Source organism: Carettochelys insculpta, chromosome 4, assembly GCF_033958435.1.
Source record: "Carettochelys insculpta isolate YL-2023 chromosome 4, ASM3395843v1, whole genome shotgun sequence".
Taxonomy (NCBI): domain Eukaryota; kingdom Metazoa; phylum Chordata; order Testudines; family Carettochelyidae; genus Carettochelys; species Carettochelys insculpta.
In genome coordinates, this window is record NC_134140.1 from 110,933,962 (window position 1) to 110,961,824 (window position 27,863).

General features: G+C 42.2%; 1 protein-coding gene across 2 annotated transcripts in view; it reads right to left on the minus strand.

The window, feature by feature from the left end:
* GSTCD (glutathione S-transferase C-terminal domain containing) overlaps positions 1–27,863 on the minus strand; it is a 119,175-nt gene that overhangs the window by 71,174 nt on the left and 20,138 nt on the right. The window contains exons 1-4 of one of the 2 annotated variants that reach the window (XM_074993481.1): positions 25,329–25,386; positions 20,330–20,806; positions 13,339–13,593; positions 12,399–12,492 (exon numbers count right to left, since the gene is read on the minus strand). In XM_074993481.1, the coding sequence (XP_074849582.1) occupies positions 12,399–12,492; positions 13,339–13,593; positions 20,330–20,806; positions 25,329–25,361 (859 nt within the window). In that variant the 5' untranslated portion in view covers positions 25,362–25,386. Of the gene's footprint in view, positions 1–12,398; positions 12,493–13,338; positions 13,594–20,329; positions 20,807–25,328; positions 25,387–27,863 lie in introns of those variants that run through there. The other variant, XM_074993480.1, reaches the window with a different exon arrangement.

Genomic DNA, 27,863 nt, shown 5'->3' on the forward strand with positions numbered 1-27,863 from the left:
GTGGCTGAACAGGAACTCCGTGCCCTTTGTCAGCACGAAGGTTTTTTTTGGTTTTTTTTTCCGCTCTCTTGTGGACAGGCGGAATAGTCACAGGAGTCTGCCATATCATAGTGGCAGACTCCAAGATTGCGTCATCAAGCGGTATTGCTATTTTGGAGGAGGCCGGAGGTCTCAGATTTTTGAGGAGCTTATGGTGTTTCTCTTGCACCTTAGCTGTCTGGATGCCTTGCGTGAAGGCCACCCTCGTAAAACAGCTCTTGGAACTGTTTGAGATCGTCCGGAGGATGGACGTCCCCCGGGGCCGTAGCCTCATCCGGGGAGGAGAGCGAGGAACCGCTGGGGTACGTCTCTCTGGACCCTTCCGGTTCCTGCTGGTGATGGTACACCCTCTCACTAGAGGTTTGCGAGGGAAAATCTCGGGGTTCCCTAATCAGTCCCCCCTGAGATGCTTGAGTCTCTGTCCCTGGTCGCAATTGCCCTTGGGGGTACGAGATCGTTTGTGGGGGTCTTTCCCTAGTAGATAGCCGATGGTGTCTATGCCCCGCGTGGTAGGGGCGACCATGGCAGTATAGGCACTGTTCTTGGGAAGGTGCATACCCTCTGCGTCTGGGGGAGGGCTGGAGAGGGCGATTTTGCATAATAGTCCAGCGGTTCAAACCCCAGGAAGGGTGAAAGTGGTCCCAGCCAGGGTGAGGCTGGTTGCAAAAAATGGAGAAGGGGGCTCCGGGTAGGCTAGGGGGGACCCCTGCCTTCTGGTTGGAGTCTGCAACATAAGCGGAGGGCTGTGAGAAAGCAAGTCCACAGCCCTGTGCAGAGAGGGGCTGCAATGCCTCCTCTTGTGTGCAGCCTTCCCCCTCCCTTGAGGAGGTAACTCCGCCCCCTGATGTACAGGGGATCCCGGTTCCGTCCGCACCAAGCTCGGCACGCTCGAGGGCGGTGCCGCAGGTGCGGTGTCCTCCGGTGCCTGCAGGCTGCGTGCCTGCGCGCTCTGCACCGCCGGTTCCCCGGGGGTCGGCGCCGCTGCCTGCGGTGCCGCCAGTACCGGCGCTTGTTTAGCCGCCGCCCTGCCTGCGGTGCGGGGCGGCTGGCTGATTATCGGAGGCTGAGCCGCTTCGACGTGGCTCTCCGTGCCGCCGCCGATCAGCTGTTGCTGCGGCTTGGGGCTGCTCGCTCCTCCCGTCCCGCTCGCTATTGTTGCCGGCAGGGATCGGGCTGGGGAGACTTTCCTCCGTTTTTGCGCTGGTGGGGTGAGGGAGGCAGCTTTCCTTTTATGGGCCCCGGAGGGTCCCTCCTGCTGCGGCCGCTCCGGCACCTCTGGCTGGAGGGCCTTATGAAAAGCAGTTTTAAGCCGCCGCCCTGCCTGCGGTGCGGGGCGGCTGGCTGATTATCGGAGGCTGAGCCGCTTCCACGTGGCTCTCCGTGCCGCCGCCCATCAGCTGTTGCTGCGGCTGCTCGCTCCTCCTGTCCCGCTCGCTGTTGCTGCCGGCAGGGATCGGGTTGGGGAGACTTTCCTCCGTTTTTGCGCTGATGGAGTGAGGGAGGCAGCTTTCCTTTTATGGGCCCCGGAGGGTCCCTCCTGCTGCGGCCGCTCCGGCACGTCTGGCTGGAGGGCCTTATCAAAAGCAGCATTTTAAGCCGCATCTCCCTGTCTCTCCTTAATCGCCTCTGGGCAGGACTCACATTTTTTTAAATCCTGAAGAGGACATTGTTGGTGAGTCTTTCAGTTGTTAAGCGGGTACTTAGCACCTTCCCTGTGCTGTTTTCCCCGTCCGATGGCCTGCCTCAGCAGGAGGGCTGACGGCCCGATGCTCCTGGCCTCCGGCGCTTGTTACTGGGACTGGATTGAAGCTGTCCCGCTTGTAGTTTGTTTCGTTTTTTTTTGTTTTGTTTTTTTTTTTGAAAAATAACAACCGGCTAACTTGCAGTAGCCTAAGTACTTGAAAAACTTTAAAGAAAAACAGTTTAAGTCATTGAATACGCTACTTGGCCTTAGCCTAGTTCGGATTCCGTCTGCAGCCGACGGCGGTTAAGAGGAACTGGCGGGGACCGGATTGCACCCATAAACCCATGAGCTTACCTTAAAAAAATATGAGGCAGCTCCTCACACCTCAGTGCTAAGATTATCAAACCCACTCCTGCCCCCCAAAACACCCACAGTTTCATGAGGATCTCCCTGAAATGGGCTTAATTTCCCAGAGGCTACTCAAGATAATCTGGGAAATTTTAAATGGCTAAAAGTCCACTGGCACAATGCAATGCCTCCCCGCTCTGTTGTGTGGCACAGATAGCGCAGCCAGATGCTTTGAGCCGTATGAGACTTGTCTCTGCTTGAGGGTCTCGATAGGGCAGGCCACAGACTGGATTCAAAGGCTTGGAGGGCCGTATAAAGCCCGTGGGCCATAGTCTGCACATCGCTGGACTAGTCAGTAATGCTAAGAATGGAACTACATATACAAACAAAAGATTAAGGTAGAATGGTCAACCTCTTTAAACTTAGCTTGCTGGAATGTAAGGGCAAATGTGGGCTCAAATGTTGCACAGGATAAAGGATGTTTGCAAGAGGTATAAGAAAACTTTCAGCATTGCCACTGCAAGCAGTAAAGAGATGTCTAGCATCAGGCTACAATGGAGGTCAATGCTGCACCAAGTGGAAGAGGAGTGGTTGAGAGACAGAAAAGTTGAGAGAGAGAAAAGAGGAAAGCGCAGAAGGCCTCAAGCATTGGTAGTGTGCTGGCTTCCTCATCTGGCGCTGAACCTTGTGCTTGCACATCTGTAGCAAGGACTGTCACTCAAGACACTGCACCATGACACTTAGTAAATGAACTGCTTTGGAGCTGACACAATTATTCTGAGAAGGCAGGATGCCATCTGTGCATCTCGTAACATGCAAAACTATTTTAATAAATGAAATTATTTATACTGCAGAATCAGCAAGATATCCCTAACAGGTTTAAGTCCCATTGTGCTACAAACAATAGTCCCTGTCCTTCAGCGCTTGAAGATGAAAAGACAAAGATGAACAGCTTGGTTAAAACAAACAGGAGATTACCTGGGTAAAAATAAGATGCAAGAGTATCTGTAAAAGAACATTTTAGAAGGGACTAGATGCATTCTACTTACAAGTACACTCATCCCTCACTATACGAGCAAAATTGGTTCCCAACTTTCTGCTCATAGGCAAAAACTCGTAAGAGGGACTCTAAATTCCTATTAAAATACAGGTAAAAGTCTCTCTAATTGATTCCTAAGGGCTCCTAACTCAGGGAAGGAGTGGCAGCAGGTGGCATTACTTTTGAAGGGTAAGTGAACCTTGGGTTGGGGAGGGTTAAAGTCTGGGGGCAGTTTGGGGCCGTGAGTGTGAGGGAGGATTAAATTCTGGTGGGGGGGTTAAGGTTGCGGGGCCACAGGGGGTACAGGTGGTAAGGCGGGTGGGGGTCTGGCTGCGGGGCTGGTTACACTGCTACGGTACGGGGCCCCGGGGCCGGTTCCACCACTATGGTACGGGGCCGTGGGGCCTGCAGGGGGATCTGGCCCCAGGGCTGGTTACACTGTTGCAGTATAGGGCCGTGGGACTAGCAGAAAGGTCTGGCTGTGGGGACAGCAGGGGAATCTGGCTGTGGGGCTGGTTACACTGCTGCTGTACAGGGCTGTGGCGCCAGCAGGGGGTCCTGTCCTCGGGGCTGCAGGGCAGGTTAAGCTGCCGCAGTACAGGGCCACAGGCCAGCAGGGGAAACTGTCCGAGGGGCCACAGGGCTGGTTACGCTGCTGCAGTACAGGGCTGCAGACCCAGCTGGAGGTCAGGCTGCGGGGTTGGCTGGCGGGGGGAAGTGGAGTGTTAGACTACCGGGGGTTAGAGACGCAGGAAGCGGGTAAGGCTCGTATTAGTGGCGGGGGGGAGCGGGGAGTTCACTCATTGAGTGAACTAGGGGAGGTATATGGGTCCCTCATTTAAGTGAGTACTCGTAAATAAAGTACTTGTTTAATGAGGGATGAGTGTATATGTGCAATTCATAACTTTAAACTGCTTAGAGAAAAATTAGTGATGTATGCAGCTATGAAATTAAGAACAGTATCAGATAGGGCTTGTTTACACAGCAAAGCAAAGCATGCCACAGTAGTCTAATCTGTAAAGCATACTAATGTGCTACATTGCACCTGCCCAGTGCAAATCCCAACGACGTCCTCTTAAAAGTATGTATGTTCACTTCAGCTTCAAAACTGTTAAAACTAAATTAACTAGGTACCTTTTAGAGCATGCCAACAGGGTCTAAACAGGGTGCATAGAATATTGCACATTAGTGTCATTTATTAATCACACCCCATAGCTATGCTTTGTTCTTGCCACATAGGCAAGCACTAAATTACAGACCAACTCTCAACTTGCCAAAGACCAGATGAGGGCCATGATATGTAACAAAGTTCCAAAATGAAAGATTAAAAAAAGATGAGCAAAACTAAAATTCTGAACAAACTAAAATATTTCCTTAAGAGTAAACAGTGGAAACTGAAGTGATATGAGTTATTTCAGGCATAACTAATTTTCAATAAAAAAAGATGAGGAGACAACAAATTTGTGTGGACCACAGCTAACCTGGTGATCTGAAATGATGGATATCTGTGAAATATGACTGCAGAAATGGCTGAATAAGAATTTTTCTCATGATGCATAGACTTGGTGATAGACTCTAGTTTTTCAGACCTCAGACTGGAAAAATGCAATGCAACTATAAATGTTGTTCAGACTTCTAAAATAAGTATGAACCTGAACTCCAGCATCAGGGAGAGGTTAATCAGAAGCAGTTCTTCATTCATTTATTCTTCACTTGGATTCTTAGCCATGAGGCTTGCAGGCAAAGAACTGTCTGATACAGAAAATATCAGTCACAGTAAAAAGATGGAGTTTCTTCTTTTAGGATGCCTGAGATGGAGAAAGGCCAGTAAAACTTTAAAAACAAACCTTCAAAGCCCTTCAAAAGTTCTGACAGGCTTGAAAAGGAAATAAAAGAAACACTTGAAAGTTCTCTAACTCTTTTTTATAGAATAAATGACTTCCTGGAGTTCATTGAAGGGGTACTGCTGCAAACTTGCCATGTTTCTCTTGATTGGAAGAAATTTTATTAAAAAGTACAATATCTTCATGTATTATATGCCCTGAGATCTTTTCTCATGTTTAACAGGTATTAAAAATAATGCTAAAATAAAACAGTTTAATCTGTGATACCACATAAAGTGGTGTTATTGTATGACATATCATTGGCTCTGTCTACACTACCACCCTCCTTCGAAGAAGGATGGTAAGTAGGCTGTTGGGAGTTTATTAATGAAGTGCTGCACTACATACACAGCACTTCATTAAGCAAATTCCCCTCCCCCCACCACAGCAACTTCAAAGTTTTAAACTTCAAAGTACTGGCTTGTGTCTAGCCACGGCTCACCCACTGGTACTTTGACGTGCCGGGGGGGAGGGGGAGAATTTGCTTGTTTAAAACTTCGACGTTGCCGTGAGGGAAGGGGGCGGAATTTGCTTAATGAAGTGCTGTGTATGCAGCATAGCACTTCATTAGTAAACTCCCAACACCCTACTTACCATCCTTCCTTTGAAGGAGGGTGGTAGTGCAGATAAGCCCATGAACTTATTATAGATCACGAAAGGAATCTGGAAGTCTTATTGCTACTGTATGCCACAAATCTTCAGATTATTCTTGAGAATTAAGGGTGTCTGTGAACTTATGTCTGTACCTAATCAATTTTGTAAACACTTAGAAAACAACTTTGATAGGTATCCAAAAGTCACCTACATTTAGGAAACTAATAAAATGTTTATGTCAACCAATCCTCTAATACTCTCCGTAAGATCCTCTTCTAGAGTGGAAGACTTACCATACACACCACTTTTCTAATGTGTCTGAGGTTCAAGGAATGTGACTTGAGTCACGTTTCAGAACCTGAATTCTAAGCCCACAGAAGCCAATGGAATGGCATTATTCAGACATGTTTTGTCATCAAAACATTAAATAAACTCCTTCGTTGACCAGCCTTACCTGAAATTATTTTACCACTTCCAACTTTTACTTGCTTAGGTTATTTTCAGCTACTTATGAGAGAAAATGACAATTACTTGTGAATTTAAATATCAAAATTACAAACTCTGCAGGAGTAAATAGTTGATTAAAACCAATGGAGTTGCAGCTATCAACCTCAAGAGAATTTGGCTCTGAAAGCATGCGTAGTTAAATATTCAACAAAATTACCGTTGCAGGTGTATTTATTTTACTTTCCTCCCTTATCTCTGTGGCATTATTTTTGCATTATGCTAGATTTCTACCAGATAATAACAGGAGGCATCTGCTTATCCATCCAGAATGCACATTCTCCAAAGTATTTGGGATGTGTCAGTCACTGAGGCTATTATGTTGCCTGAAGAGATCGCATTGCAAAATTTAGTTTACAGTCAATATAGCAACTATATGAATTGACATTAAAACAACAGTAAACTGGAATCAAAATGAAGTTTCACATAAGCAAAAGATTGTTCAATTAAGGTAAATATTTAGGAATAAAGGACTAAACTAAAAGCTAATTGAAATCAACTGGAGTTTTTTTCATCTATTACAGTGGACTACCAATCAGGCCAATGGTTTTTTTCTTAATTCGTGGACATTTCCCCTCCCCATCACTAAGGCTCTGCAAGTAAGGAGAAAAGGATTAGAATTATGCCAAGATTCATTCTTGGCAAATTAAGGAGCCTCACTACCTCTCCTGTTGAAGGGTCAGACTAAATTAAAGTGATCCCATACTTCACAGTACTGAAAGCTAAACCCTAGCAGTCTTTGAGGAAAATATACTACTTAAATTCTTTTGGTGGAACATCAGATACTATCATGCAAACACGTCTCCAGTTTCCTGCCTGCTTGTTGTTCAGTGTTTTTTTAAAAATTTTTAAAAACATTTCTGAGCTAAAACACTTCAAATATTTATTTTTCTGAACACTTGATGTATGTGTTTTAGCAGATTTAAAAATATGTCTGTTTTCCAATTTCTAATCAATACTCATAAATCTATCAGTATGCTCTTTAATATTGTATTTCCTACTGGCTAGCTATACCTGCATTGTATCTTTCCCCAGAAAATATCCACATTAGTAGTATATTCTCCCTTAGGTGAGATTAACCTTTCCCGTGAACACATAATCATAACTCTTATTTTTCCTTCTTTAACATAGCAACATAAACATATGTTTTAAGTCAGGATTAGAAATCTAATAAAACATATTCTAGTTCAATCATAAATTGGGCTGCGCACAAGCATTACTTACTAACCTTTTATGGCCCATATTATGCAGAAGATTGGACTAGACAACTTTTATCCAAGCACAGAAGAAGTCACATTCTCTGATGACACAACTAATGGAATTATGCCATCAAAAAACAGACTAGAGGCTGAACTAGGCAGAGACCATTGTCTAATCTAGGTCCCACCTGAAGCACATCAGCACATTACCAGAGCAATGTTGGGAAGCTGGCATGGCTGCTGTTTTTGCTGCATCTGTTCTGTGGTTAAAACAGAGCCAGTCAATCTCCAGGCTTTTCAATCTGACAATTTTAACATGCCCAACATTCAAGTTTTAAATCAAAATCTTAGAAGTCTATTAATATTTATCTTTACAGGCTACCTCTAAACAAAGATGCCCTCACGTAAACCTATTACATTCGTCACCTGATCATTTTACTTCATTTTCAAGATACCGCCATGTACTTTATTCAAAACAGTGGAATATAAGCTGTGGCCACACTTGGCCAAAACTTCGAAATGATCATGCTAATGGCCAAATTGAGGCACACTAATGAGGCGCTGAATTGAATATTCAGCACCTCATTAACATGCGCACACTTCTGGCCACGGCACTTCGAAAGCAGATTTCAAAACGTGCGGGGTCATTTTGAAAAGAACCCCCATGCAGCCATGCCGAGCCACGCACGTTCGAAAGCAGTGCTTTCGAAGTGCCGTGGCTGGAAGCATGCGAATGCTAACGAGGCGCTGAATATTCAATTCAGCACCTCATTAGTATGCTTCAATTTGGCCATTACCATGGCCATTTCAAAGTTTTAGCCAAATGTGGCCACAGCCATAAAGTTTCCCTTGGAATCAGCATTTTTGGTGAGGATACATGTATGTGTATATTTAGCAAAATAATTGCGAGGATGCTCTGTATTTGTAAAACAATAAAGGTGGTCATTAAGTTCAGTCCTTGATAGGTAACCTCAGAGGAGAAAACAAAATTGATTTGCAATATGGTTGTGACATAAAGAATGAAGGAAAAGTTATATTTGAGGAGTGTTTTTCCACTGTTGCTCCTTCATATTGATTAACAGACTGAGAAAGAAAAGTTGAACATTCAGCAAGTGATACATCAGAGAATACATACTAATAATATTCACACAAACTTTACAATAGACAATAAAGTTGTGTGCTACTTCTTCATCTTTTATCTTTTATACATTTGCCATAAAGTCTACAAACATAACCTGCAATATTAACACATTCAATGAATGCCTTATTTACATCAACTTAGAAATATTTTGCCACATTAGATATGAACATGTATTTTGTTCATCCGTCATCAAGGAAGGCAGAGGTCAAAAGATTCAAAAACTGTTTCCAGGTTTTTACAGTTACTTTTGGGAAGTTTATCACATACCATCAGGAATAAAATGATTGGTGCAGACCCAAAATGTAAAACATTAGTTTACTTTGTTCTTAGTAAAGGACCTCTTTTAGAAATTGCATTCTAATTAACAGTGATAGAGACTTAACATATATGATCCTAGTTTTATTTTAGAAATATTACTTAATACTTGGATATATGTGAGTGAAATTCATATAATAATACCACAATCTTTGGTTTTGCAGAAGTAAATAATCCAATTCAGAAAATACTGAATGAAGTTCATTTCAATATAAATAAATGGCTAGTATTGCGATCATCAATAGCTCTTCGCTGTAATAGGTCACTATGACAGCAACGTGGTCCACTTACACTTCACTACTGAAGAACATATTCTATGAACATTAATGCATCACAACAGAATACAAGCATGAATGTTTAAGATAGTTTACAGCTAGTATCAAGTATATTATTCATACTATTAAATGAAAATATTTGGCAAAAAATTCAGTTAACTGGACAAAAATATAGTACCTGAATTGAAATATTTGCTTTTATTTCTTAATTTATGTGAATGTTAATAAAAGGAACTTTATCAAATTACTAGAGCAATCTGTTTGAAAGCCACCTTTAAACAACAGAAATGCATTATCCAGTTTAAAACCCTGTCACATCCAACCACTTTGTTTTCCTACCATGTCAGGTTGGGTGTAATAACAAATCACTGAGAATTTATATAGCACCAATCAGCTTCCATCAGTGGGGAAAAAAAAAGGCAAATGAAAGAGACAGAGTCAGAACATTGCCTTTTATACATTTTTTTTCTTCAGTATAGCCCCATGGTTCTGTTTACCTTCACCCTAAAGAAGGTAGGATTGCTTCACAGGGAAGGGAAGCAAGGCTGAAACCTGCTACTGTTGACACACTTGATGAACTAATAATATTTCAAAAGATGATGCAAAACTAGACTTTTTTTTTTGCCAACTAGGATTCAGTAAAGCACTCATAACCATTGTGTAGACATCATTATTGTAATTATACCCACAAGCGTACCAGTAGATATCAGCTTCCAAAACACACACACCCACACCACCCTTCCTCTATTCAGAAGGATGGATAGGCTACCCCATGAATTATGACTGTTTCCTCCCCGCAGGGAAATGGATCCAACACAAGAAAAATTTTTAAAAAGCGGCTCTTATAAATCACTGTTTCCTGACAAAAAGAAGGATCCACACACCAAGACACAATGGCTACATCTACACGGAACACTGCTGCCAGCAGTGTCATGCAAATGAGGGCACTTGAGAATGCAAACAGCTACTCATTTGCATAGTCACATGAGATCACTGTCCCAGCAGAGGCTTCCGTTGTCATGAAACAAGCACTGTAGACAGGGTTCTGTTGGCAAACACCCCCTTCATTGACAGACCCTTATCCCTGAAAAAAAATGAAGGATAAGGGCTGTTGACAAGGTGGTGGGGTTGGCCCATGAAATGAATAAACCACTTCAGACCAGTGACCCGTTTGTTTCTAAGTGCCTTCTACTCCATGGGCAACATAGTACCAAAGCAGGGGCAGTGAAAACCACTGAACCAAACTGTAAACCCTATATGTAATGGAAAACTCTACAAGTCAGGAGGTGCTACAGCATCACCAGCACCTATAGTTCCTGCGCCTATGTAGTAAGATAAAATATTGGCCAGAAAAGAGACAAATCATCATTATAATCCCAACAATTTGTTTAGAGAGACTCCCATTAAAACAGAGGCAATACTCTGGCATTACGGTTCTAATATGCCCCTAGGCCAACATTTTTTGAGAACTTTCCCTGAGAACTTCCCATTATTTGTATACATATTTGCCCCTTTTGCAACTGTAAATCTGAAATAGGTATGTCCCAACATCTGTTTTCTGACAACCTAATGCAATTCACATTCAGAATCCAGGTGTTCTGGTAATGTCTACTCAGGAAACCAGCCTGTAAATTGGAAATCTCAAGAACAAGCATTGTGATCCGAGTGGTGGTGTGGAAAAAACAAAGAGGTTAGAGACAGAGCCGACTCTGTATTAGCTGATAAAGTACAAGTGAATGACATCGTCTGCAGGCCAACTACATTCACACAAGTCCCCGCAATTTGAACAGCTTTTATGCATGGTAAGTGTGTAATGACAGGAAAGACAGTGGATAGTATATAAGAGATACATGCAAAACATCACCATGACCGTTGACATTACAAATTGTTTCAGTGCACTCCTGCAAATACACTGTATCCTTCTGATTAAGAAAGCAAGACAAAAAAATAAGTACTTAAAACAATGTATCAGCTGGAGACAAGAGATCATGGATCTCAGAAAGAATAGAATGTTCCTGCACGGAATTAAAACACGCAGTTGCCAAAAAGCGCAAGTCTTTCTTTCTAGCAAACACTAGCCCAACACAAGCAGCTCAGATTTCTGTGTCGGAAAGCAAGTGCTAGAATTCTTAAAGATTTGATGTGATTTTCTGTTGGCCCTGCCTAATTTTCAACGGCCTTGCCCAAAATTAAAGCCTTGCCCTAATTAGACAACTACAACAACCCTGCAATTAGTGAAGGTGTGCACCAAGTTCTTGAGACCACACAGAACACTTTAAACTGACAGATTCTTCTGCTGTTGAGAATCTGGGGAATTTCTTCTCAGATTACCTGAGAGGGACAGCAGAGAACATAAACCTTATAAATCTATTCCTATATCCAGTCCCTAGATTGCATTTAAAGCAGCTGGGAAGTATTCCATTTTATGAGGCAATTAAGATTTCTAAATTTCAAGATAAAACTCAGAAGTACAAGAGAGGGGAAGGAGGTGGTATTTGTTGACCAGGAAATATTAGGATTAATCCCTTAAGAGATGGTCAGTTACACTTCTGCCCACTACAGATCCAGTGGAGGTTTGGGAGCTTATTTTTAACTTTCTTATTTTTAAAGCAGTGCCAGTAAAGCAGCGGTAAAGAATTACATATCTGTCAGAAGAAAATGTATCTTAACCATGGCATACAAGAGGAAAAGGGAAATTAGCAGTGATATTTGTGAAACAATATGAGTGGCAGACTGAGGAGCTATCTTCTATAAAGAGAAAAAAAAAAGTAGGAAGCCTGGAAGAATTTATTAGTCCGAGTAACTAAAAGCCTGAAGAGATTCCAAACACATTTGTCAAGACTCTGAGAAGATATAATTTTCTGAAATAATGCTGAAGCATGAACCAGACAAAAACATTCAGAGTCCCAGTAGAATTCAGAATGCAGGGCTCTCAGGAATTTACAGAGAAGATGAATTAAAGGGCCAAGCAGTGCATGGAACTGTACATGAGCAACAAAACCTACCAACTCTTCTATAAAGTCAGAGAACGCTGCCTAATGTGCTGAAGGAGCAGAAAAGGAATTATAAACCTACACAAGAGAAACATGGTATAAAGCTTTCAAGTCTGATTAATGTAAGATTATGTTAGCAAGTAACTAGAATCTGCTGGTGCTTCTGAGGGGGATGATGAGCATCTATAATTCATAACAGTACTCACCTTACTGATTAGTATGCCAGTATGCAGTGGAAAATGTTACACTGCACATAAAAGGGAAAATACAACATATGTTCAAAGACAGTACTGTGCCTTTCCATTCTTCCTACCAAAACCACCACTTAGTTTTATTAGATGTAGTATATTTTTATCGGAACAGATTGAAGAAAAAAGACCCTACCTTCTCCAGGACTGACTGCTGCTGGTAGACTGTTCCAGTCTAGGGTCCACCTAGGGCAGGGATGTGGAGAAAATTTTGCTTCAATACCACTTTCCTGTGGGTAAAAAAATAATTGATCTCTCCAGACAGATTCATACAGACCTTATGCTTAAGTCTTACTGAGTTGCTATCTAAGCTCCCTTCAACATTAATGGTGTAGTATCAGATTCTAAGATACTCTTAGCTATATGCAATCCTGTGGCACCTTGTGGGCTTTATCCACAAAAGGTTATGACCTAATAAAGGTGCTACTCTCTAAGGTGCCACAGGACCGACTGTTGTTTTTTTGAAGTTACACACTAACACGGCTGAGACTTTTTATCTTAGCTATATGGTTGGACTACTGCTGTTCCACACCATTTTCTTTTTTTGTCTCATCTTCCTACAGAAGTAATATATTATTTCTGATACAGAAATGGAAATTTTTTTTCTTTTATTACAGATTTTTGACAAAACTTAGTTGCACCTCCAGGTACTCATAGCTCTGAACAAATAACTGAAAAATCACAGAACACATAATATTAATACAAATTATCAATGCAGCATTTTATTTTTGGTCCTATAGCACCCTACCACCCAAAATATTTATTGTTTCAGAATACATATACCAACACCAGTATACGTCTTACTCATTTCAGCATCTGGTTTCCTCCAGTCACAAACATTATATTTTTGTTAATCAGAGGTTAATTAACCAATATACGTAAGTAAAACTTATAGCGTTATAGTTATTAGAGAGAAGCTACAACATACCTGTAGCCCTTACTGAGCTAATTATGAGTTCCAAAGGTGTTTTCCAAGCATCTCTAATTAGTCTACTTAGAAGTCTGCACTATCCCAAATTCAGGAATAACTGTAATAGCATTATTTCTGAAAATAATTAAGTAAAATGTTGAATTACCATTAACTTTGTCATGGTTGGCCTGGGACCACCTAAAAATGGATTGTCTTCATGTTCTTCCTTTACATCATCAGGATTTGTATAGAAGCCTCTCAGCTGCTCATCCGTGAAAGACAGCAAATCTGGAAACTGGAGAAACTGCATATTGCACTTGGCAGCAGCACTGTGTACTCCAGGCACTTCCTGAACTCTGTGATACCACCTGGATACCAGAGGCAAATGGAATAGCTTTTTGTTGTTGTTCTTGCTGAAAACCTAGACAATACAGCAGAAATCTTATTTAGTACTGCTTTTGTTTGCTTTCAATCCACAGAAGAAAGGAGCTGTAGTATGGAGAAAAGCTCTGCTCCTCCCTTATCGTGGAAGCTGGTGGACATGTGGATTGGATAGAGGCTGACTTTCCTGGATTCACACTACCTGGAAGCTCTACCCTTCCATCTGGAATTTTTCACTGCACATTTTTAGACAGATTCTGAAACACATTTGTGCTGCCCCAATACTGGATTGTACTTATGAATCTGAATCCCGAGAGTCTTCCTACTGTCCCACAAAAGATCAACACACCTAATAAGTTACTTTGTTAGTCTTTAAAGTGCTACTGGACTGCTTTTTTTTGGATAGTATAGAGACTAACACGGCTATCTCACAGTAGTAATTTTGATTTGTAATGATGCTTCTGCTTTAAAAGGGTGCAAAGGAAGAAAGAAGAACCCAGGATTAAATAATAATATGTAATCTGTGAATAGTCAGGCAAAATCCTTACGATGCCTGTTTGGACCAAACGATCACTTAATTCTTCCAGACAACAAAAGAAGGGGAGAGGAAAACATAAAGCTGAGTAGAGCTCTTCATAATTAATTCTGGTTCATATTTTAATTGATCTTGAAGGGGAAAAAGGTTTTAAAATACTTATTTTAATTGTGTATCTTAGGTAAGCTTAATGTTGTTATTTATATTGCACTCATCAAGTGTGCTAGCCATTTTATAGATAACATTTCAACTCAGAAGACCTTACTTGACAGAGACATACCTCAATGCAGTAGAAAGGAAATCTTGCATGTAAAGAGGTGTGCAACTATTTAAACTGAAATAGGACAATTTCTTTCTTTCTTAGGTTACATCAGTCATAAATGGCCCAAAATGAAGAACAGTTAGTGTGCCTCTCTCCTTATCCATCTGATTCAGCTAGTATCAATTGGAATTATATACCTAGGATACATTACATAGCTTAAGACCATAGTACATAAGTAAGCTTAAGATTTTGTCACGGATATTTTTAGTAAAAGCAAGGGACAGGTCACTGACCGTACAAAAATATTATGGAAGACCGTTGCCAGTCCCTGATTTCTACTAAAAATATCCATGACAAAATGGGAAGCCACAAGGTAGGTAATAGGAGTCCCCGGAGCTCCTAGCTGCCCTGCCACTTGGGAGTTGCAGGGTTGCCATCCTCCCATGGCTTGGAGCTGTGGGGGTTCCTCTGTTGCCTTAAGGGACCATAGGCTTTAAGGGTCTCCATGCCACTCTCGGCAATGGGCAGCTTCTGAGGTTCTGCTGCCTCCCATGGAGACCAGAATATAGTGTGGGTGGCAGGGAGCTACTGGACTATGCCTGCTGCCCGCAGAGGTGGGTAGCTGCAAGATCCTCCTGCTGTCCACAGGAGCTGGGGCTGCTGGGGATCCAGAGTATGGTGGTCTCCCACCACCCTGGGACTGGGGGATGCAGGATATCCCCTCTGTCCATGGTGGCTCAAGAGCCTATGGGCCCCACCACCTCAAGCAACAGGAGTGCTCCAGAGATCCGTGCCACTGTGGGAGACACCAGGACTCTAATTCCCAGCCACTGAAACTAGGGAGGTCTTTGGAAATCATGGAATCTGAGACTTCCAAAGACCTCCATGACAAAACTGTAGCCTTAAATATAAACACTTCGGAGAATTTGCTATGAGTGCAAACAACAATGAAGGGTTCCATGCCAGAATCAGTCAAAAAACCTTGTTGTATATGGATTTTTAAATTACTAGTTTGTTATTTTTGTTTTGCACCATCCCCAAATAATATGCACTGAAATAATCTGTTCATTTTTAAATTGATTATCTGCATTTAGAATTGGGCTCTTTAAATAATAGGCAAATACTAAGGTCTGTCTGAGGGAACAATGCATCTAGGATGTTGCAGATAAGATTGGTTGGTTGACAGGCAAGTAATATTATGCTAATTCCTACATTATTAAGACAAAGCAAATTTCAGAACAGCTAAATGCTTTCTTCAATCAATTATCTTTGATATTTTGGCCATTTTACAGAGTGATCAATTGTATCAGTTTGTTGCTGGCATTCGTCCTTCTCTTGCCTCCCGCCATCCTCGCTTCTTTCACTCTCTGACATACAGAGCTACACCTTCAGCTGTACACTTTTACTCTTCAGTTTTCTTCCTTCTACATCTCATTATCTCCTGCTATTCCCCTGAGCAGACACAAGAACGAGATACCCCCCACCCATCCCCTCCGCCTGATAAAAATTGAAGTTCTGAATAATAAAATGTCAGCCACTGGGAAAAGGTGATGACTCAGTCAGATGCCAGAATTGCTCTCCCCATGTTTCCTTTACCTCAGAACCTTAAAACCTGCTACTCTACTCCAACACTGCAGCACCCCCAAGCCTACCCTCTTCTTCTCTGGATGCTGTCACCAACTTGCTGTGTTACTACCATATTTTTTCCCTTCTTTTTCTCAAGCTACCTGAGTTAGATCAGCAACTTAGTAAATGATGAAAGAGATGAAATGTCTGTTAGTCTATTAGGTACCACAGGACTTATTGTTGCTCTTGAAGATACAGACTAACCAGCTACCTCTCTGATACATGAAATATAACAGTTTACAAATGCATCTCTGACAGGGTTTTTATAAATTTAAATGAATCTGTTTTTCTAGATCTCTCTTTACAAGATGTCTTTCCATTCTAGTCCTATTTGTAAATTAGTTTAGCCAGATTAAGAGGTACTTGGCCTGTTAGACACTATGCATTTTTGCTATGGAAATGTTTATGATTGTAAACAAAAGTAGCAAGGAAATGAGATGCAAGAAATGAGTGTGCGTGTGTGAGAGAGAGAAAATTAGCATGCTGGATCCAGGAATTGATAAATGCTCAAAAATATAGTTTCTCTATATCTCTACTGTTCTTACAAATTAATTGTAAGTAATTAGTAATAACTAGAGTGCAAAGAAAAGATTTAAGTACCACCAGGATTTATTATTAAAATATGTCCATATATTTATAATACATGTAGGAAAAGATTTACTTTGAGGAGGAAATTGTCTTTTAGAAAGCAATTTCAACATGTGCTTTTCTATTGTACAACAGCAACTGAATTATACGTATCAGAGGGGTAGCCGTGTTAGTCTGGATCTGTAACAGCAACAAAGGGTCCTGTGGCACCTTATAGACTAACAGAAAAGTTTTGAGCATGAGCTTTCGTGAGCACAGACTCACTTCATCAGATGCTGCATCTGATGTCTGTGCTCACGAAAGCTCATGCTCAAAACTTTTCTGTTAGTCTATAAGGTGCCACAGGACCCTTTGTTGCTGAATTATATGTATTTTTCCTCCTAGATAAAAAAACACTTTTCTTCTTCTTCTGATAAATATAAAATCTACCACTAATGGAAAGAATAACTGCCAAAAAAAAAAAAAAAAAGGCTAAATTCAGAAAGACAGTATAAATGGAACAAATATATTTAAAACAAATCTTCGGCCTCATTATTTTGATATTAGCAATTACTTATGACTAGTTAACTTTGTCACTTCATATTTGGCATGTTGCACTTTTTAAACGTATCACAGGCACTTTATTAAAATGTAAAAAAATTATGAATAGTAAAGACTGTGTGAAAGAAAGAATTACCAACTACAAACAACTGAAAAGAGCATAATCTACATACGTTTTGGGTTACCCCATTATTATAGTCAGATGTATTTTCAAAGGGGTACTGACCTCTGCTATTTCTGTCCACAATAGTGTAACACAACTGGACTAAATACAACAGAGGTCTGTTCAAAACTATATTATAAGTTATCAAAGACAAGTGACATAGCTGTGGAAGACACAGCACAACTATCTAGCAGAGTAACTATTCACATTGAAGATAAATAACATAGCCTCATCACGTTCCACCACAGTTAGTCTCTTATTTAAGCCATAAGCACCTGAAAATGCAGTTTTAGATCATCTTTGTTGCACAGTAATAAATTGAAGCAAACATGCAAATATATAAAATGGAATAGCTGCAAGATACCAATCCCTCAGAATAGGTGTACAGCTTGCACCTCCTAAAATCAGCACTCTCTGGTCCAGCAGTATCTGTGGCCTTGAAAGCTCAGGAGCTTATGGGCAGGAGACCCAGCTGGGGCCAGAGGTAGCATGGACTGAGGCCAGAGCCCAGAAGCAGCCCTAGGGAGCACAGGTCCAGGGCTGGCGCCTCATGACAGCCCCACCAGCTTGGGGCCAGGGTGTGTTGGAGTCAAGCCTCACAGCACCCAGGCCAGGCCAGGCCAGGGCCAGGGCTTTGTTTGAGGATGTTTGTTTTTCTATTTTCTTTGAGTAGCAAAGAATTTTGACCGCACCTTTAATTAAATTCAACCCTTCAAAACTTAACTCATGAGCTCCATACGGTCAAGGCTCCACAGCCAAGTGGAAGGCACAAATGGACATATACCTTCCAGCAATATATATTGTAATCTTCAGACACGTATTACTGAAATCCATAGGGCATGTGATGGAGGATCCTTCTCAGGCATGGCATCAATAAATTCAATATAATAAAAAAAATGCTAGGCCTATTTAAAAAGGTCTTAAGAGAAATGAATGAAGTGGGAAGGTCTGATCTTTGTTAAAATATTTTAAAAAGCATTTGTTTTGTAGGCTTTATTTGTTGAAACAATCCTTATAAAGATAACTGATTGCCTTCAGCTACCTATGGCTGCAAAAGGAACTCACCATAAACCAAGGAACGAAAACAACACTGATGAAATAATAATCTACTGTAAAATAACTTCTTCACGATGCATACCTAAAACCTTACTTCTACTCTTGGGTGGAAAATTGTTGTGACAACATCTAGAGTCGTCAAGAGATAGTTCTTACTGATAAGAGCGATATTGTGGATTTTACTGCACATAGCCATCTAATTGCTTTCTTTGATTTTGTAGATTGTTGCTATGGACTTGATTGACAGTATGCTTTCCCTGAACTGCTTTTGTTTTCAACCGTCAGCAGAAGAATTTAACAAAATACTTTTATACAAAGCCTAAATTCACCCAGCTCTCCTTTTGGCAACGGACCGTGACAGGCATTCAACTGACCAGTTCAGAAACCAAACTTTCCTTAAGTACAAACACAAAACATAGGTAGCTCTCTCACCTGCCACATCCCTCAGAGTGGATTACAACTGATTCCCCAGATTGTTGCTTCCTCCTCCCTTTAATATGCTGCTTCAGGTATGGAAGAGGCTATCATTTGGGATGTGACGGCTTTCTACCTAAGTGCCATGGAGCTCATCTGCCTCTTGCTGGCCAATGCGTGACTCTGCACGCACTCCTCGCCTCGGTTTTCTTCTCCACATGGTTTTCCATCTCTCTCTTGGCAGTTTGTGTGACTCAGTCCTTTTGCTGGGTCACTCTGACCTCAGTTCTCTATTGAGGTAGCATAACCAAATTAAGTCCCAACAAACCTTCTTCCCACATGGGCTCCTCTCAAGCTCATCCCAGGCTCAGTTTCCAATGTCTCTGGTTATAGGACAGACTAACTCACCTAACTCTCAGACATGTTCCCTAGAGTTTCTAGCACCATCTCAGCCTCTCTTGTCCACCTTCTCATTTCTAGGAGACTCTGGCATAGAATCCTGGTGGCAAGCTCCTTCCCTGGAGTCCCTTCAGTTTATTGCAGACTCTCACTCAGGACCTTCCACAGAAGTCTGCCCCGACTTTTTGTGGTTCTTCCCAAGCCGAGCTTTCTTAGCACTCTGTGTGGTGTGGTGTCCATTAAGCATCACCTAAACCTCAATTCCACTGTGTCAGTCTGGAAAACAGCTAATTAATTATTGCATCAGTGTGACTGGCCTCGTCTCCTCTTAAAGTAGACGGACAACAGGGCTATGTCTACACTACAGCAACCTGTCAACAAAAATAAACCATAGGAAGAGATCTATTGGCAAAACTTCTGTCGACAGATTGTGTCTACACATAAAAGCAGAGAGAAAGAGTAATCCACTCTGTCAACAGAGAGCAGCCAGACTGCCTGGCCCTTTCTCAACAGAATGGTTGACCGGAACCTCTGCAAACAGGCCTGCCCAGTGAACCAGACGCCCTGTCTGTGAACAAAAGGGTCCCAGAGCATCTACACTGTACTTTTATCGACAGAACTCTGTTGACAGAAGCGTTAGTCCTCAAAGAGGAGAGGGACAACACTGTTGGGTCAAGTGCTCTGTTTTGTCAAAACTGTCGGCAAAACGCCTATTGTGCGTAGACACTCCGACTTTTGTTGGCAAAACTCTGTAGTGTAGACACCCCCCAAGTGAAACCAAGTTTCAAAACAGAAGTCATACTCGACTCTCCTGTGGCAGACCCAGACAATTTTGAAGACGCTCAAAAATAAATGGCCAAAAGTGCTTGAAATAAATATTAAAAGACCTTTTTGAATATCCTGTGTGCTGAAGTATGTGGCTGTATGTTCTAACAGTAAATATGTAGGATTCATTTGGCACCTTACCAACAAAAGTCCCTCATATTGTATACTAGAAGATTTACCCGGCATTGCTCAGGTCCCTAGCTCAATTAATTTTTTTTCCTAGAAAACAAAATAAAAACGTACATCCTTCAGTTAAGTCATTACTCAGGGGTGGGGCTGGGTATAAGGGGTTCAGTATGCAGGCTGCCCCAGACAGAGAGGACTAGCCCAGATATGGACACTATTAACCACAGAAGCTGTTTTCTTACCAAGAACTGATGGATGCATGGCAAAAGCACTATATCTGCCAGAGTGAAATAAAGTCCCTCAGCAAAGATATGCTCCAGAGGTGGGAGATCAGAAGTTTTTGTTTTCCTGATGTGTGAAGGCTCCCTGTTGGTCGTGACAGGTATTTCCTGCACAACTAACTTTGAAAAAGCTACTCTCAGTTCCAAGCTTGCAGGTTCTTGGTCCTGGGTTTCCCCTGTTTTTGCTTCTTCTGTGCTAATTTTTTTTCTTGCCGTTTTAGCGAGGGCATATACTGCAGTGTTATCATCTGCCTTTTGCTGTTGAAGTTTCTGCCTTCGGATTTTGTCATCATTGTGCACTCTGACGGGTTCTCCTAGCTTCTTCTCAAACAGCAAAACCTCAGGTGGAATGGCCTGGCATTGATCTGGAGATGCCTTCAGTAAACCTTCAACAGCCTGAGGGATGCTGATCTCACAAAGTCTTGTCCACTGACTAACCTGTCACATAAAAACACAAACAAGCACCTCTCATTAGATCTGCTGTTACTGTTCAAAATTAAGAGTGTGATTTAAATACTCTAATAAGCTTCCATGAAAAGGCTGAAATTTTATCCTTAATATGTTACACCCTTGTTAGAAACTTTGTGTATACATGCTTTTCTTAATTTACATTAAACATTATTAGACTAATTTCCAGGATCAGTCTGGAAACTCTACTCTATGTATAAAAGGAATTCATGATGGTTTGGTGTAGTATAAATGTCTTTTATTGGCATCAATTTGGGATGGCTGTATTATCCACAAGAGGTGAAGCCATGACTAAATTACACTGGTCATCTCAAATGAGAACCAGTAAAAACAGACGTATCACACCATCCATATATACCACATATGCCAGTTAGTTTTCAAAAAATCTACTACAGAAAGGGTTTATACAATGTTGGAACTGCTTTTTCTGATTCTGATGGCAGAAATTTAACGAATATGAGTCCAATTCTAATGGTATCTCAGCAAGACACCAATTTTTTTTCCAATTCTTTTTCCCCTTTCCTTTGTTATTTTTACTTACATTTTTTGCAACTGTCATTCAACTCAATTGTGTCTGCTTGCTGGATTTATTCATTGGTGGAATAATAAAGAATTTATGTTATCAAATGCTCTTCTTTAACAGTCTTAATTTACTCATTATTTTTTGGGAGCTAAAGCAAACAAAAATTACTTTCATAAAAATTATTTCACCATCACAATGTCTCTACTCACACACACACAAAATTAGGTGTATAATCTCAGATTATAGTCTATTTTCACTGGAAAGCCATGTATTTGCATGGAAATTATTCTCCCAGTTTATTTGTAGTAGTCTGCAAACTACACGTTTACCTGCTGCCCCTTCTAGGAATTGCACCATATATCATGCCAACATTTGACCCCAACATGTGTCCTTGTGTTTTTTTCAAAATATATTTAAACAATCCTACATCAGTGAAATACACTTCTTAATTGTATAAGTGGGAAAAAAAAAACCTTAACACATCAAATGACAGAACAAAAAGCTCTCCACATCCTTTGTTTACAATTTAACACCGGTAAGAATACACACTCTTGAAACAACAATATCCATAATTAGTAACAGTAATAATTAAGACGCACCAGTTTCTTATTAGTCAGATCTGCACCAATTAGTATGTACTCCAATTCTTAGAATGGCCCAATCTTGACCATACAATTTAGTTTGTTCATTAGTTAAAGATCCTTTTCTTAAGGCAACTAAATTTTGTTTGGTCTCTTGGGTTATTGCTTAAATTTCATAATTTTTTAAAACAAAATTTTAGGGGTTACATATTTTTAAATGTATTAAAATTAAAGGCTAACAAAAATCACTGTTAAATACAAAAACAACTTTGAAGATCCTTAATTATTAACTGTATGCATGGAGTGTACGGGGTGTCCAAAGAGGGACAGCACCTCTGGTGTGGGAGACTTGTCATGTCTCTTCAGGGGCAGTTTGTGCGCCTTTGGTCCCCTCCTGGCATTCTGCTCTCACCTGTGGCTCCAAAAAGCTGTAGCATGTGCAGTGGCCACACCCTGATAAACCACTTCAACAAGTGGATTAAACCAGGTGAGGGTAGCTGAGAGGTCTGAAACCTTCAGTGAGATAGGGACTTCCTAGGGACTTGCCTACCCCAGCATGCAAAGTTGGCTCCAGTGGACTGGATGGATGAGATCAACAGTGAGATCCAACGACCAGGAAGTCGACTCTGCAACACTCTGTGGAGAGCAAAGGGCATGACAAGGCACCAAAAGCGGCATGGCCATCCACTGCAGCCTAGGAAGTCTCCAGCTGTGACTAGAACTGGGCGTCTGAGGCCGAAAGTGGAACTGCCCCTGTGCAACGGCTTTTCCACTTTAAATATTCTCCCGCACAGGTTCTTTGCACTTTCTCATCTCTCAAATCAGTTTACATCTTCTGTTTACTTCAAAGTCCTGCAGTGATGGGGGGGAGGGGCAAAGCAACACGTAGAGGTGACCACTGGGAATCATAGTTCCAAACCTGTATGTAGGCAGCCTGTGGACTTTGGTTGCTCGACTCTGATCCCGGAACAACAGAGGAGTTTGGCAACATCCCAGGCAACTGAGCAGGCCTTTCTAGGAGCAGCACTGCTCACACTCATATGAAGAAGGGCCTAGGTGGCTTCAAGGGAAAAGGTGTTCCAAAAATTGCTTATCCCAACTAAACCGGGCCAGCATGCCACAGCTGGCAATTTTACCCTCACGTCAGTCGAAAAACAGTGAAAAGGAAGATATTTGGAGCATGGAACGTTCACACCCTCTTGGACAAAGAGAATGCTATGAGGCCTGAGAGAAGAACGGTCCTCACAGCAAGAGAGCTGGCATGCCATAATATTGACATAGCCACCCTGAGAGAGAACAGACTTGCAGAGGACGGATCCATCTGCGAACCAAAAGAAGGTTACACCTTCTTCTGGAAAGGCAGGCCAGAAAACAAAAGACAGAATCCATGGAGTGGGACTTGCCATTGAGACATCAGTTCTGTGCCAGCTTCTTGATCTACCAACTTCCATCAGTGAGCATTTGATCAAGCTCCGCTTCCCCCTCAACCCCCTTGCCACGTTACAGTCATCACCACTTACGCCCCGACTCTGACCAGCAATGATGAAGCAAAAGAGAGTTTCTACGAGGACCCTGACTGTCTTGTGAAAGCAACTCCTTCCCGTGACAAGCTTCTCCTGTTGTGTGACTTCAGTGTCAGAGCTGGCAAGGACTGTGGGAACTGGAAAGAGCTGCTGGCGCATCACGGTGTTGGTAACATGAATGCCACTGGTCGTCTTCTGCTGAGCTTGTGTGCAGAAAATGACCTGACAATTACCAACACTCTCTTCAGGCAAGCCAAGAAATACAAGACCACACAAATACGCCCGAGATCAAAACAGTGGCACCTGATTGACTATGTCTTCAGTTGCAGGCAGGACATCTATGACGTTAAGATCACCAGGGCCATGCACGGAGCTGAATGCTGGACTGATCATGGACTGGAGAGGCTCGTCCTTGAAGCCCTTTTGCTGATGACTGTGCACTTAGGGCACACAAGGAATCTGACCTCCAGCTCATCGTCAGCAAGTTTGCAGAAGCCACTCGCCTCTTTGGTTTCACCACCAGCCTAGGAAAGAGGGAGGTACTGTGTCAGCTTGCTCCAGGATCTGCTGCTCTCCCCGCTTCAATATCTATTGAAGGAACAGATTTAAAAACAGTAGAGGAGTTCAAGTACCTTGGCAGCGTGATAGCCAATGATGGCTCCTTTCACAAAGAAATCAATGCCTGGATCTGTCAGGCCAACCGGGCACTAGGACATATGAGAGGATGAGTGTTGAATCAGCACAATATCTGACAGTCCAATAAACTGGAAGTGTACAAGGCTGTAGTCCTGACCAGTCTCCTGTATGGACGTGAAACCTGGACTTTGTACAGAAAACATGTGAAACTGCTGGAGCGCTTCCACACACACAGCCTGAGGTCAATACTGCACATTCAATGGCAGGACAGTCACGAACCTGTAACTCATTGACAGATCAGGAACCACAAGCATTGAAGCCATGATTCTGAAAGCCCAGCTTCGCTGGACAGGGTACGCCGTACAAATGGAGGAGTCAAGAATCCCTAAGCAACTTTTCTATGGTGAACTCTCCCAGGGCAAAAGTAATCAAGGTAGGCCTTGCAGGAGGGATAAAGACAGCGTGAAGGCCAACATTGTTCATGCTGGTTTAAAACCAGATCAGTTAGAGCAGCATGCAAAAGACTGAACAGGCTGGCGTGCTCTCGCACAAAACACATATGACAACTTTGAAGAGCAGCGACGCATATGCCTCATTGATGCTCGTGAGAGGAAGAAAGCAACAACAGCAGCCACGCTGACAGAGCCAGGACAATTCCCTTGCCCCTATTGTGAACATCTATGTCATTCAAGGCTTGGACTCCTCAGTCACATGCAAGTCCACAACTGATAAGCCTGTGCAAGCTCAAGACATCATTGTCGGACACGATGGACTATCAAGCTTGGATAGAATTAAAACATGCAACTCCACCATCCACCCCACCATATTTTGGCATTATCTATCAGGCCTGATTTACCATTGTGCTTCTCCAGTTTTGCACTGTTACAATGGCATTTCAAAGGAACTATACCAACGTAAAAGGGGAATTAAATACAGGAATGAATAGAATGAAAGGGATTACCTATGGAAAAATTTAACAAAATTCAGGGAAAAAATTTCAAAACTACTTAAATAACTTTGAAAAACTTAAGTCCAATCAATTAAATTTAGGAGTCAGTGTTGAGGTTATAAATTTCAACTCTGATCCTGTGTTCCTTGCAAACCCAAATCAGCCACGCACTTGAGCTCATACAGCCTCATTAATACCTACTGGCTTCAAAGGGAGTTTTGGATGCCTGAGGTATACAGGTGATGAGAAACTAACAGACAATGTGCTTAAATTATTTTACCTTCCTCTCAGCAAAGCCCTGCATATTCCACATCCATGGAATGTTCTGCAGAGCTGCATTCCAGAATGTGACCTCATTAAAAAAAGAAATATTTTTCCATTCTTTATGATTGTAGAGAAACCCTCTAAAATGTCCACCACATGTAAACCAAAGCAGAGTCATCTGTTGGCATCTGCAGAAAATGTGAAATAAAAGTTTGAGGATGAAATAGTCCCATCCATCCAACTCAGAATACTAAGACTCCACTGATCATTTTGTTTATTTTCTGTTAATCTATGCTACTGCGAGCTGCCTGCAGCTGTCAATTGCCCTACAGTTTTCAAGACAAGAAGAAATAAATCAGATTAGTGTCTGCCCCTTGCAATCAATCATGTGCCTAGGTAGAAAGCAAAATGCTGATCCATCTTGTAGCCTGGGAATGGAGTAGCGCGGGCTTACTCTAGGAAGCCAGAGAATAGCACAGCAGCTAAGAAAAACTGCTGCAGACCACTAAAAACTAAAAGAAGGATCTGTGCTGGGTTACCTAGACAACATTATTGGAGCCAAAAGCAGAGTGTGGAGCCAGGACACTTGGTGAGTGAAATGAAAAACCTATTTTCAAAAATAATCAAGGCTGAAGGTAACCAACAATAAATTTTATAAAACAAACCAGCAGTCATGTAGCACTTGAAAGACTAACAAAATAAAGTGCTACATGACTGCTAGTTTGTTTATTTGGAATACAGACTAATGCAGCTACCCCTCTGTTACTAATAAATTTTACGTCAATGAGGATTTTCATAAACAATTGTTGTATATGTTGTTTTCAGGAACAGAAATGAAGGGTATTTCATGGTGATAGAACAAATTAATGTCAAAGAATTTACTCCAATTTGCTGCTGAGTATACATGGCCATGGCTAATGTTTTTTGTATGGGTTGCACCTTTCAAATAAGGTACAGTAAACCCTCAAAATGTGTTTGAGCTGCACTTGACTTGCATTAACGCAAGTTAAGCGCAACTCAAAATCCTGCTCCCCCTTGCCATGACTCAAACCCCTTCCCCCCCGCCCCGCATGGCCCCAGTTCAAACCCCTCCAGCCCTGGTTTAAACCCCCACAGCCCAGCTCAGCACCCATGCACAGCTCCGGCTCATTGAACCTGGCCCTGTTTCAAACTCCCGTGCACAGCTTTGGCTCAACTCCACCTCTCCACACCCCCTGCACGCCAAACCCACCCCAGGATTAACCCCCCCACCCCTCTCCCACGGCCCCAACCAACCTCCAGGCTTAACCCTCTCCAGCTGTCCTTCCTGCCCCCCAACCCCAGGACTTACCTTTCAAAAGGAGCTCCAGGTGCTCCCTCTACTTCCCTGGCTGGTGGAAACGCAACTCTTGCGTAACTCGAGTGACTACTGCACTCTGGGGTCCAACAACATCCATGACCATGGATATTTCAGGATGAGAGAGTACCAGACTGGGGATGGAGCCAGTACAGGAGCCCCACCTGCCCTGCAGCAGCGCAAGGTGGGAGCCAGAGACCCTGCTTGCACCGCAGCAGCATAGGATGGGAGCCAGAGCCCCCAGCCTTCCCCATGGCAACGCAAGGTGAGAGCCAGGAGTAGGGGCTGGAGCCCTATAGCAGCCCCGGAAGCACAGAGCAGTCTCGGCAGGGACGGAAGCCCTGGCAAATTCTCTTGCTCTGGACCCGTCAGGTTCCGACTGTGCCAGATAAGGGAGGTGCAACCCATATAATTAAACTGGAATGAGAGTGGTCACTGGACTGACCAAAGACTACAAGGTTATCTTATGAAAGAATATGCTTAGGAACAATTTTAGAAGGTATGACTTTTCAAATGGCGAACAAACACACAGATCTTTTACATAAGGTAGTGGAGGTAAGTAATACTGAAAAATTAAATGACTACATTGAGTTTCTCAATGGCATTATAGCATTTCACAGCCTAGAGTAGCTGATCTCCCTTTCTAGGATGTAAGCATAAGCTAGTCATTGAACACAGTCTGCCTCCCACCTACATTGTCCACTGAGTGATACTTTCTTTGTACAACAGTGCCTTTTACTGTCTGTGGTACAAAACAAAGGGACTTAGTTTGTTTTTATATTTAACTCTTTAAACATCAGAACTAGACTGAGTCAAGTTGTACACTATCAAGCCTTTCCTATCACAAGTAGCCCATATGCTTGCTTAAGGACGTATACTATTATGTAGCTAGACTTAAAATGTTACTTTCTCTTTTACACACCCTCTGAGGCCTCAGTTCAGGATTCTGTATTTATCTTAGAACTTATGTCATCCTGAACACCCACGTATAAAGAATGGTATTCATTGACTTGAATTGGGGTAACTGCTAACTCCAGCTCTCACATACCACCTTGAAATCTGAGCATGGCAGATAAAAAGTAAATTGAATTTCTTTTTAAATAGCTAGTGGCAGATTCTCAATGGATCTAAAATAGAACAGTTCCATTGATTTCTCTGAAACTACACCACATTATACCACCCGAAGATGCGTCCTATATTTTTAGGCTTCGGGAT